Genomic DNA, 13,690 nt, shown 5'->3' on the forward strand with positions numbered 1-13,690 from the left:
GATTAGGAGGTGATGGTAGTCTATCACGAGCTTTGGAGGACAGTTTCTTAGAAGCTGTTTCTCAGATAGCTCCAAGATGCACAAAGATCTGAAACAGTTCGTGGCAAGTAGAGTAAAAGGAGCCAAAGTGATGGTGCATTTACGGAGAAAATACCATTTTCTCAGACCTAGTATGAGTACACGTACACGCTTTTGGTACTCGTCTATACCGATACCGAACCCGAAATGAGTAACCTACTGTGTAAGTGCAGCAATAAGACATCAGTCAGTCCACACCAATGCACCTCAGATGGGTTTCAGTTTTCACCACTGACAGGAGAAAGAGTAACAGTGCATGTTGATTTTAATCTGTAACTCCAGTATTCAGTTATCAATTATGAGTAGGTGAATCCACATTTCCAGAGAGAGATGAACTATTTAATGTTTAAAAATGAATGGAATAAGTCTTGTTCAAGAGCTATCAGAATCCCCATGGACAACCATGCCCCCTCTCAGGAAAGTCGTGCACAGTCTGCATCAATTGCCATCATTAATTATGAAATACATCTGGATTGCTGTCATTTCATGTCATCTGTTCATTAGCATGACAACACACTAGAATTATGGAACCTAGTTGGTATTGGGGCATATTTATGAGTAAATATAAGTATCAGGACTGATGCATCTCTAGTACTCATAAGTGTTATATTACTGTCATTGCATGACTGTGGGAGTTCTCTAGAGGGTGTGCATCATGCATGCTAGAGGATGTCCACATGTTATAACACCACCCCTAGAGGTTTGGAGGAGTGAAACAGACCCATCAAAAAAGCTAAGTATCCATGCTTGGTAATTTGGGGCTTCTTGAAAATCATTCAATTATAAATATACACTCTTTGCATGATTTGAAATAACATTATGTTGATTTTGTTACAGTAGTACATCTTATGCATATATGCATCATATATATGTGTAATATATTTGTCATAATTTTACAACCTTATAAAAAATCTCAAGTCATGGTGCAACACCATAAGAAAACAAGTTTTGCTAAGGTATACGGTCCCAATTGACTTGATTTCCCAGTATACCTCTCTGTAACCTGTTTTTGCCCCCCCCCCCCTTTATTTATTTATTTATTTATTTTTTACAGAAGTAGAATAACGCAGGGTTCGACTAATAATTTTGTAAACATTTATTTTACATCCGTTTTAAAATACCCCAAAAAAGCACAAATTACTAATACATCTTCACGGTCATGTGTTTGATATGAATTTTAGCTTTACACCAAAGAAGGTTTTGCACATTTAAACTTCATTTAACAGTGGTAACAATAATATATTACAATGTCGAAAACATTCAAATGCATTGTAATCGTCATTAAATCCCACAAAAATTCGACACTTTCCCAGTGTACTAGTGCAAGAATGTGTAAGGTTCTATTTTAACTGCTAGTGGTACAAAGCAAGCATACAAAATGTATATACATACACAAGTTGTAACAAAAGATAGTATATAATGTTTTTTGTGTATATTTGTGATATGTTTTTGTTCAAATATTTACACGTGAATATTAATATAACCCTGATATATTCTTCACAACGTACATGAAATGAATTATTTTGAAAGACCTGTCTTTCTGTGGTAAAAAAAAAAAAGAGAGATTACCATCAATATGAAAATCCATCCCATCATAGTAGTGTTCGCTTTTTAAACACTGACCCCTTTAAGGATTGTTTTGGTACTTCAAGTTCCATGCCTGATACCAAAGACTCCAAGTTGTTTTTAATTTTAATACTGCCATGTGATGCATCTCTTCCCTGGTGATATTTTATGTCAGATTTGTAATGATTATTTGGGCCACTGCCAGGCAAGTTTACTTTGCCTGATGGCAAGTCAACATCTGGAAGTGTAAGGTCTGTTTTGAGACCTTTAAGATCAGTTGTGACATAGTCAGGAATCCCAAACTCAGAATCCATTGCAGATACGTTTGAATATGGCGCTTTTATATCAGCGTTGTTAAATCCTTGAATATCATATTTTGGTGTCGTGAGTTTTGGTAATTTGAATTTACTCTCCGGACCATCAGTGCCAATTTCAGGATATTTCACGTCTACTGGCGTCTCCCAGGTACCTTTATAATCAATATCACGCTCTTTAAATCCAGGGATGCTAAATGTTGGTGTTGCTGGGCCATCAATGTCGATATCTGGAGATGTCAAATCCAGTCTGGGACTCTTCAACTCAGCTTCAGGAAGAGGTACCTTAATGTCTTGGCCATCAATTTGCCCCTTATGTTTTGGCATCTTACTTGAAAGTCCAAATTTGGGCATTTTCAGTTTTCCTGAGGTCATATCACTATCTATGTCAGGACCTTTGAGATCAACATTTGGAGTGGTCATTTTAATGTTACCTGTAGGGATATATTCATCATAGTCAGGGGAGGAAATGTGTGGTTTATAGCCTTTGATATTAAAGTCAGCTGAATTGTCTCCCTTAATCTGAGGAAGTGATGCATCCATCTCAGGTGCCATTAATTTAGGATCTGATGATCTTAATTTGGGCATCTTAAGTCCGGGCACTTTTAAATCCATGTCTGGAAATGTAGGTTTTCGTGCATCAATGTCAATATCAGGAGCACCAATTACTGCATTCAATTTTTTGGATGTCAAGGGTAAATCTGGCCCTTCCAAGTCTCCTTGGATATCAGTCTCATGTCCTTTAAAACTTGGAAGGCTAAATTTTGGTGTGTTCACTTTGGGCATTTTGATTTTTCCTGTGGGACTATCGATGTCAATATAAGGGGAGTTCACATCTAGCTTTGCCCCTTTTATATCTGCTTCAGGGTAAGCCAAATTCATGTCTGGTGAATCTATTTCTCCCTTAATGTTAGAGGGTTTGAAACTGGGCATTTTCAGTTTTCCTGAAGAAAATTCAGGTGCCCTGATATCAACCTTTGGTTCTTTAAGAGATGGTCCTTTGATTTTACCTGTTGGGACATTGACATCTAACTCTGGGACAGAGAGGTTTGGTGAGTTTATCTCTCCTTTCATTTTAGGAAGTGAGAGGTCCACCTCAGGTGCCTTTATTTTTGGTCCTGAGAGTCCAAAATCAGCCAACCTAAATTTGGGCTTTTTTGTTTTACCTGATGGTACATGCATGTCTGGAAGTGTCACACCATTAGCATTAGCTTTGGGTCCATTAATGTCAGGACCAGTAATATCTGCATCAAATTTAGGTGAGGACATGCTCAAATCTGGGCCTTTCAAGCCTCCTTTAACATCAGTGTCAGGTCCTTTAAAACCTGCAAAGCTAAATTTAGGTGTTTTCGTTTTAGGCACTTTGATTTTTCCTGTAGGACCATCAATGTCAATATCAGGGGAATTCATATATAGGTTTGGCCCTTTCACATCTCCTTCAGGGAAAGCCAAATTCATGTCTGGTGAATTTATATCTCCCTTAATGTTGGGGCCTTTGAGATTTGGCATTTTCAGTTTTCCTGATGGAGCATTGATGTTGAAGTCCGGTGACTTGATATCAACCTTTGGTTCTTTAAGAGTTGGTCCTTTGATTTTACCTGTTGGGACATTGACATCTAACTCTGGGACAGAGAGGTTTGGTGAGTTTATCTCTCCTTTCATTTTAGGAAGTGAGAGGTCCACCTCAGGTGCCTTTATTTTTGGTCCTGAGAGTCCAAAATCAGCCAACCTAAATTTGGGCTTTTTTGTTTTACCTGATGGTACATGCATGTCTGGAAGTGTCACACCATTAACATTAGCTTTGGGTCCATCAATGTCAAAGTCAGGGCCAGAAACATCTGCATCAAATTTAGGAGAGGACATGCTCAAATCTGGGCCTTTCAAGCCTCCTTTAACATCAATGTCAGGCCCTTTAAAGCCAGGAATGCTGAATTTGGGTGTTTTTGTTTTAGGCATTTTTATTTTTCCTGTAGGACCATCAATATCAATATCAGGGGAATTCACATCTAGTTTTGGCCCTTTCAAATTTGCATCAGGGAAAGCCAAATTCATGTCTGGTGAACCCATATCTCCCTTAAATGTGGGGCCTTTGAAATTTGGCATTTTCAGTTTTCCTGATGGAGCACTGATGTTGAAGTCCGGTGACCTGATATCAACCTTTGGTTCTTTAAGAGTTGGTCCTTTGATTTTACCTGTTGGGACGTCGACATCTAACTCTGGGACAGAGAGGTTTGGTGAGTTTATCTCTCCTTTCATTTTAGGAAGCGAGTGATCTACCTCAGGTGCCTTTATTTTTGGTCCTGAGAGTCCAAAATCGGCCAACCTAAATTTGGGCTTCTTTGTTTTACCTGATGGTACATGCATGTCTGGAAGTGTCACACCATTAACATTAGCTCTGGGTCCATTAATGTCAGGACCAGTAATATCTGCATCAAATTTAGGTGAGGACATGCTCAAATCTGGGCCTTTCAAGCCTCCTTTAACATCAGTGTCAGGTCCTTTAAAACCTGCAAAGCTAAATTTGGGTGTTTTCGTTTTAGGCATTTTGATTTTTCCTGTAGGACCATCAATGTCAATATCAGGGGAATTCATATATAGGTTTGGCCCTTTCACATCTCCTTCAGGGAAAGCCAAATTCATGTCTGGTGAATTTATATCTCCCTTAATGTTGGGGCCTTTGAGATTTGGCATTTTCAGTTTTCCTGATGGAGCATTGATGTTGAAGTCCGGTGACCTGATATCAACCTTTGGTTCTTTAAGAGTTGGTCCTTTGATTTTACCTGTTGGGACATTGACATCTAACTCTGGGACAGAGAGGTTTGGTGAGTTTATCTCTCCTTTCATTTTAGGAAGTGAGTGATCTACCTCAGGTGCCTTTATTTTTGGTCCTGAGAGTCCAAAACCAGGCAACCTAAATTTGGGCATTTTTGTTTTACCTGATGGTGCATGCATGTCTGGAAGTGTCACACCATTAACATTAGCTCTGGGTCCATCAATGTCAAAGTCAGGACCAGAAACATCTGCATCAAATTTAGGAGAGGACATGCTCAAATCTGGGCCTTTCAAGCCTCCTTTAACATCAATGTCAGGCCCTTTAAAACCAGGAATGCTGAATTTGGGTGTTTTCGTTTTAGGCATTTTTATTTTTCCTGTAGGACCATCAATGTCAATATCAGGGGAATTCACATCTAGTTTTGGCCCTTTCAAATTTGCATCAGGGAAAGCCAAATTCATGTCTGGTGAACCCATATCTCCCTTAAATGTGGGGCCTTTGAAATTTGGCATTTTCAGTTTTCCTGAAGGAGCATCAATGTTACCTGATGGTAGGGACAAATTCAAATCTGGCCCTTTCAAGTCTCCTTTGACATCAAGGTCTGGCCCTTTAAATCCAGGAATACTAAATTTGGGTGTCTTCATTTTGGGCATTTTGATTTTTCCTGTAGGACTATCAATGTCAACATTGGGGGATTTCACATCTAGTTTTGGTCCTTTCACGTCTGCTTCGGGGAAAGCCAAATTCATGTCTGGTGAACCCATATCTCCCTTAATGTTGGGGCCTTTGAAATTTGGCATTTTCAGTTTCCCTGAAGGAGCATCGATGTTAAATTCAGGTGACTTTATATCAAGCTTTGGTTCTTTAAGATTTGGTCCTTTAATTTTACCTTTTGGAACATCAATATCGAACTCTGGTGCTGTGAGATTTGGTGAGTTTATCTGTCCTTTCATCTTAGGCAGAGAGAGATCCATCTCAGGTGTCTTTACACTAGATTTTGAGTGTCCAAAATCAGGCATCTTGAATTTGGGCATTTTTGATTTACCAGACGGTAGGTCCATATCTGGAAGTGTCATGTCTTTAAAGCCTGCTTTGGGTCCATCAATGTCAATGTCTGGAACATCAACATCTGCATCAAATTTAGGAGAGGACCAACTCAAATCAGGCCTTTCTAAGTCTCCTGTTACATCGATGTCGCGTCCTTTAAAACCAGGAAGGCTAAATTTAGGTGTTTTCATTTTGGGCATTTTGATTTTTCCTGTAGAACCATCAATGCCAATATCAGGGGAATTCACATTCAGTTTTGGCCCATTCACATCTGCTTCAGGGAAAGCCAAATTCATGTCTGGTGAACCCATATGTCCCTTAATGTTGGGGCCTTTGAGATTTGGCATTTTCAGTTTCCCTGAAGGAGCATCAATGTTGAATTCAGGTGACTTTATATCAAGCTTTGGTTCTTTAATTGTTGGCCCTTTGATTTTACCTATTGGGATATCAGTATCGAACTCTGGTGCTGTGAGATTTGGTGAGTTTATCTGTCCTTTCATCTTAGGCAGAGAGAGATCCATCTCAGGTGTCTTTACACTAGATTTTGAGTGTCCAAAATCAGGCATCTTGAATTTGGGCATTTTTGATTTACCAGACGGTAGGTCCATATCTGGAAGTGTCATGTCTTTAAAGCCTGCTTTGGGTCCATCAATGTCAGGAACATCAACATCTCCATCAAATTTAGGAGAGGACCAACTCAAATCAGGCCTTTCTAAGTCTCCTGTTACATCAACGTCACGTCCTTTAAAACCAGGAAGGCTAAATTTAGGTGTTTTCATTTTGGGCATTTTGATTTTTCCTGTAGAACCATCAATGCCAATATCAGGGGAATTCACATTCAGTTTTGGCCCATTCACATCTGCTTCAGGGAAAGCCAAATTCATGTCTGGTGAACCCATATCTCCCTTAAACGTTGGGACTTTGAGATTTGGCATTTTCAGTTTCCCCGAGGGAGCATCGATGTTAAATTCAGGTGAGTTTATATCAAGCTTTGGTTCTTTAAGATTTGGTCCTTTGATTTTACCTATTGGGATATCAGTATCGAACTCTGGTGCTGTGAGATTTGGTGAGTTTATCTGTCCTTTCATCTTAGGCAGAGAGAGATCCATCTCGGGTGTCTTTACACTGGATTTTGAGTGTCCAAAATCAGGCATCTTGAATTTGGGCATTTTTGATTTACCAGATGGTAGGTCCATATCTGGAAGTGTCATGTCTGCTTTGGGTCCATCAATATCAGGAACATCAACATCTGCATCAAATCTATGAGAAGACCAACGCAAATTAGGCCTTTCTAAATCTCCTTTCACATCAGTGTCAGGTCCTTCAAAACGTGGAAGGTTAAATTTTGGCATTTTGAATTCTCCTGTATGATTATCAATGTCAATATCAGGGGAATTCACATTCAGTTTCGGTGCCTTCAAATCAGCTTCTGGGAGAGTCACCTTAATGTCTTGTTCATCAGCCCCTCCTTTGGGCAAATGTCCTGATACTCCAAATTTTGGCATTTTTAGTTTTCCTGAGGGAGCCTTAATGTCATTGCTGAATCCAGATACATCAATATCATCATATGGAACTTCAAAATTTAAATGTGGCTTGTGTCTATCTAGAGTGTGTGCATTGAGATCTGGGGTTGTGATGTCTCGTGAGTTGAGTTCTCCCTTAATCTTAGGATGTGAGAGATCAATGTCAGGTGCCCTTATTTTATGTGCTGACAGTCCAAAATCTGGCATTTTAAACCTGGGCGTGTTCACGTTGCCTGATGATAAGTCCACATTTGGAGTTGGAAGTCCGGTTTCGGGATTGAGGTCATTTGTTAGCCCTTTAATGTAAACGTCAGAACGACTATATCCTGCATCCATTTTGGGAGATGACAAACCAAATTCTGGCTCTGTGAAGTCACCTTTAACATCAATATTAGGTCTGACAACATCTTGACTTTTTCGTTGTGGGTTTCCTTTAATAAACCTCTTGACTTTGGTATTGAAAAGCCTGTTGTAAGTATCCATACGTAGCTGCGGAAATATTTGAACAATTATTTTTTTATTACTTCATTTGGTATGTATGTCAAATGCATTTACCACATGCTTATCTGGCACTTTCTGTTGCACAAAATGTCCCAAGCTCTCGCTGTATGTTACATATTGCTTTGTTGGCACTTGCTTTAAAATACAGCAATGTGAATTACAGTTGAAACACACCTCATCGGGAGCTTTGATTCTGTTATCCAAATTTCCCAAGCTTTTACTGGATCTCATGTGTGGCTTTGACAGCACTTGAATCTTGTCATTGTATGGTTCAGTTAGTTGCAGTATGTCAATGATTTCATTCTTCATGGCACCAACAGTTTCATCTCCTGTAATGGCAACAACTTAACACTTGTATACATATTAATTAAATCAAGTTCTTTCATTGTAGGTATATCTACACTCAGTTTATTAAGCACACCTGCCTTGTACCTACACTTTTCATCTGATACACTTACCATACAGTATAAGTGCACCATTTAGGCATGAAATTACTTAGTAGATCCCATCCCTTTTGTCAGCTCCAAAAGCCTTTGCAAGACTACAGTTTGCCAACTAGCATATAGGCAAAGACCGGGCCTTTTGGAATAATGTTCTCTGGACAGACAAATCAAAGATAGAGTTGTTTGGCCACAGTAACAGCAGACATCCAAAGACAGCTTTTCAGGAGAAGCACCTCATACCAACTGTGAAGCACGGTGGTGGAAATGTTATGGTTTGGGTTTGCTTCGCTGTCTCAGAGACTGGACAGCTTATATTCATTGATTCAACTATGAATTCTGCATCACATCAAAGAGTGCTTGAAGATAACGTGAGGCCACCTGTTCAAAAGTTGAACCAAAAGTGGACCTTTCAACAAGACAATGGTCCTAAGCACAGTAACAAATCCACCAAGGAATGGCTCAAAAAGAAGAAATGGAGGGTTATGGAATGGCCTAGTCAAAGCCCTGATTTGAGTCCCATTGAAATGTTGTGGGGGGGATTGTGTGAAATGGGCAGTACATGCAAGAAAACCCTCAAACATCTTGCATGGAAGAGTGGTAAAAAATTCCAGCAAGCCGATGTCAGAGGCTGGTGTACTTAATTTGTCCACAGAAGAATCTCACATCTATTGATATTTCTGTTGAATAAATGATTTCAAAAGCAAAGTTTCCTTGAAGTTTTGTTCAAGTATATCAGCTTTATTAATAGGCCCTGTTTCAAAGATGGTCAAATGTTTGCTTGTCCAAATATGTCAACAATTTCCATGGGGTGTACTTATTTTCACACATGCCTGTCTATGGTCAGCATTGATCCTAAATGGCCCCTTCCCACTGACGGACAGGGTATAATGTGACCCTGACTAGCAATAGTTAGAGGACAGTGATTAATTAAATACATACAAAGTGCCCAATATGGTAGGTATATCCGATAAATTGACCAGGTGTGTACTTATATGGTAGGTCTAGCTGATTAAAGGTAGTGTGGATTGTAAAGATATCTAAATTTACATAGTTAATTTATTACAGTATCTTTATTTACCATCTTGACATTCCTCATGGTTGATTCCAGAGACATGCAGATATCTTTTGTCATTATCCTCAAGCACAAGGCTTTCAGACAGGCTCCTTCGATGGTTAGTCTGAAGAGAATAAATACACATTTACAAGGTATTCTTACAACATTTTTGTTATTATTAGCTTATTTACTAAAACAATAAAAAAAAAGCACCACTTTTTTTTTGGTGGAATTTTCCATTCTAACATCACTGGGTATATAATCAATAAGAAACATTCTAATATGATTAAGCACATAATAAGAATAATAATACATACATACCATTTTTTTTTTTTAAACAAAAGAAGCAAGGTCTAAGCCTGTAAAGGAGAAAGAGCAAAGTCAATCAGTTATTCCAATGTTTTAGTACTTCTTCATAAATATATTCATTATATTATATTAGCTTCCAGTTCAATGTGAGAACCCAAAACAGACAAACAAAGATAGAAAGAAAACAAAAACAAACAAAAGTCATTGATGAAGCATAAAAGAAACTCAATTTAAATGGAAATCAAGGCGTCACCTCTTGTGGTCAGCAGCAGGTTGTTTAAATTGAGAATTAGGGTGTGATTTCATTGCTACATTTAAACTCCCAAAATCATTTTTAACCAATTAACACGCAGTGCCAATCAGTGTTTCCCAAACACGAAAAAAAAAACACCCATACACACTCTTAATCATCAGGTCTGTCATTATTTTTAAAGTAATAACATATTTTTGTGTTGTTCTTATTAGGAAATGCGTGTACTTAATTTGCGCAAATTGTGTTGTTGTGATCTAAAATGTTGAACTTTTTTTTACTAGTCAGCTGATTGTTATCGTCCAATAGAATTACAGCTATTTAACTGCGTACTGCGATACATTTATATTTCTCCAGATCTCTCTTACTTTGCCAGTAGAATTAGCTACAGAAATAAAGAAATAGATGAGCAGTAAAAATGGAAGGATTTTGTTTATATAATGGTCTTATTGGGCCGCTCGTATGAATTACACATCGTTCCAGCGCTGAAACTAATTCGCGGCCAGTTAGAACGTAGCGAGAGATATGAGGAGTGTATTAACTCCGTTAACTACAACAGCTCAACGTAGACGATACAAAAATAAACACAGGGGAAAGAACGTATGAAAAAACGTACAGTGCTGTGCAAACGTTTTAGGCACCCTAGTGGAAAACGTCTGCTTTAATCAGAAATGTGTTGCGTTTAAACAGCTTATTCAGAAAATCCACTGAAAGGAGATACAGCACCGTGCAAAAGTTTTCGCCACTCTAGTTTTAGTACTTTGTTATAGATTTTTATTTTATGATCGAGTCAGTACAAAAAAAAAAAACGTTTTAGATTCCCAAAGATTAGTTTTCCAGCACAAAATTGAAATGTTACAGAAAAATGTTTGCATGTCAGTAAAGAAAGTGGTGTATTAAGAGGTAAGAGACACTCTTCAGACAAAAACAAAAAACAAAACAAACATAATGAAGTCTGCTGCAGAAATAAGAAGCGACCCCGACAGTCAAAGTCTCCGGAAGAACCGTGTCTGGTTCTGTAAGATGCATGATAAGATGTAAGATAAAACTTACCGCTCATTTCCTTATAAAACTGCACTCATTCTACCTGAGACGACTTTATTTATTTATTTTTTCAAGCAAATGGTCATCACACCAAATACAGCCTTTGTTCCATTTATCACCATTTACTGCTCTTTATAGCGTTTTTTTGTTGTTTTTTTTAACGTAGAAACATTTAACTTTTCATTATATTTGAAGGCATCTTTGCTCTACAGCATTTCTTTGCATGCGCTTTAAACTTTTGCACAGTACCGTACATCAGGTCCATTTTTGAAATATGAAACATGTGAAGAACAAGTTTCTATGTGAATCTTCTGATCGCTCTGCATTCTTTCAGGATGATCACGCAGGGACGAGAGAGTGAGGGCAAAACACAAACCCGAAACCTGAAGGTATTTGTCTTGTGGTTCAGGAAACGGGTTTGACCAGAACAAAGGAGGTTGTGTACTGAACCACACCCTCTTGCTTCAAAAACTGAGGAGAGGCAAAAGGTGCTGTTGGGATACTCTACGGATTGACATACTTCATATATAAACTTTGCCTTCTCTGGATATTATCTCTATATACTATTAATTCCCGATATCAATATATGGTAAGATAGCAAGACATTAACAGTATCTCACAGTGTGTATATTATAATAGTATTTTTTTTTTTTAGCTTGATGAGAAAATGAATTGTTTACACATTTTACAAGGCTTCTGTCTATGCATGCATTTAACATCCATGAGAATTTTAATCCGCATCCATGCTAGATTCCTGGCTGCATCTTTATCATTTTCCATTCTGAGGTTTGATTTCCAAGACTAAATCTGATCCAGAGTATTAATTTCAATTCAAACGCACACACAGAAGTACACTTTGCTATAATAGTTCATTAGTCATACTTGACCACTTAGTGATATGACGTAATTAATCAAGAAGGTCTATTTAGAGCACAGATGTCTCCTATGTAAGTTATAAGTCTTACCTCAGCTTGCATTAAGACTGTGTTGAGCGTCCTTTCAGAGCTGGATGTGTCAACTTCCCATGTTGATACGCCACCACAGACGGAGCGGTACGACTATGATTACGTCCTCTATCCGTTCGCTGTTTAAGAGAGGCAACTTTAAGGCAGCCAAACAAACAGGTTAAACCTCCATCACACAGATTTGGACACCCTGCCAAGCCCGCAAATTCCTTCTCATGACTTTCCATCCAAGAAAAAAAAAAAAAACCTCATAAGAATACATTTCCATAAGAGAGAGAGAGAGAGAAAAAAAAGTCCACACCTGTATCCTCTCATATGACTCAGGTGCTCAGCTTTCACAGAGAAACACCCATTACTATTCAATTAAGCAGCACAGCTGATCTGGGTGGGGATGAATATTTAGCAGCGAACACACCTTCTGGTATGCAGATTGTGTGTCTGGATTGACAACACACAGCGAACACAAATACTGCGCCATTAAGGAGGACCAAAAAAAAAAAAAAAAACCCACAACAACCCTACAGCTTATACTTACGATATAACAAGGAAATACAGAAAGACATTATTAAGCTAGTAAGAGGCTTTATTAAAAGTGAAAACGAATTTCTGTTTCTCATTACACGCAGATAACAGAAATAACACATTGAAAACGTATAAAATAAGTAAATGAACATTTGACTCATAAACATTACGCTTACATGCACATCAATATTGTGATATTGGTCAGAATTTGCCAATATTGTAATTAGTACCGAGTCGAGTCGATTACCCGATTCAGATTAAGACAATATTCTGATTCTCACCCCTGGAATACGTCTGCGTTAATCAGAAATGTGTTGCATTTATTCAAAACACATTTTTTACGGCACTTGGCTGACGCCCTTATCCAGAGCGACTTGCATTTGTCTCATTTATACAACTGAGCAGTTGAGGGTTAAGGGCCTTACTCAGGGGCCCAACAGTGGTAGCTTAGCAGTGCTGGGGTTTGAACTCCTGACCTTCTGATCAGTCACCCAGAGCCTTTAACCACTGAGACATCACTACATTATTGCGTCATTTTACTAATATTTCCAAAGATTAGTTTTCCAGCACAAAATTTAAAACGTTACATAAAAATGTTTGTATGTCAGTAAAGAAAGCAGCGTATTAAGTGGTAAGAGACACTTTTCAGACAAAAAAAAAACAACAAAAAACATAATGATGTCTGGTTCTGTAAGATGCTCGATAAAACTTACAGCTCATTTCCTTATAAAACTGCACTCATTCTACCTGAGACTATTTAAAAAAAAAAAAAAAAACAACATTTTTGTCACACCAAATATTGACTTTGTTTCATTTACTACATTTCACTGCTCTTTACCGTATTTATTATTTTTTGGATGTAGAAACCTTTCATTTCATTATTTTTGAAGGCATCTTTGCTCTAAGCATTTCTTTGCATGTGCCTCAAACTTTTGCACAGTACTGTATATGCGCATGCTCAAACCGCAAGGAACTGTGGGTGCTAACAGAGGTATTTAGGAATGGCAACTCGGGCATACTTACAACAAGCCTGTATACAGGGATATTCCTATGCCTGGACTCACATAAACATACATCGCATTCGGAATATGGCCGCAACCCGAATATTGACCTTAAACGGTATTTGATGTGCATGTAAACGTAGTTACTGAATGAGGTAGCTAAAAAAAAATAAATGTCCTTAACTAGAAAACTAGCCACATTAATAGCAACAGGCTCCTTATAAAGGATTCAGACTCAAAGCCTGTGGCATGAAATAAACTGAGGTGTCCTTAAGCATAGGCCAAGAATGACCAAAGGTT

At 38.2% G+C, this 13,690-nt stretch overlaps 1 protein-coding gene across 2 annotated transcripts; it reads right to left on the reverse strand.

The window, feature by feature from the left end:
• Positions 1–1,159: 1,159 nt before the first annotated feature.
• si:ch211-69b7.6 (neuroblast differentiation-associated protein AHNAK) lies at positions 1,160–13,685 on the reverse strand. 2 transcript variants are annotated; one of them, XM_053635510.1, is made up of 5 exons: positions 11,868–13,685; positions 9,621–9,658; positions 9,324–9,423; positions 7,977–8,128; positions 1,160–7,790 (listed from the first exon to the last, which is right to left on the reverse strand). In XM_053635510.1, the coding sequence occupies exons 2-5, from the start codon at positions 9,621–9,623 to the stop codon at positions 1,671–1,673; spliced, it is 6,375 nt and encodes a 2,124-aa protein (XP_053491485.1). In that variant the 5' UTR covers positions 9,624–9,658; positions 11,868–13,685; the 3' UTR covers positions 1,160–1,670. The 2 variants fall into 2 exon arrangements, with proteins under 2 accessions (XP_053491485.1, XP_053491484.1); XM_053635509.1 differs by having other exon boundaries at positions 7,977–8,131.
• Positions 13,686–13,690: the final 5 nt, after the last annotated feature.

This window comes from Ictalurus furcatus, chromosome 10, assembly GCF_023375685.1.
Source record: "Ictalurus furcatus strain D&B chromosome 10, Billie_1.0, whole genome shotgun sequence".
Taxonomy (NCBI): Eukaryota; Metazoa; Chordata; class Actinopteri; order Siluriformes; family Ictaluridae; genus Ictalurus; species Ictalurus furcatus.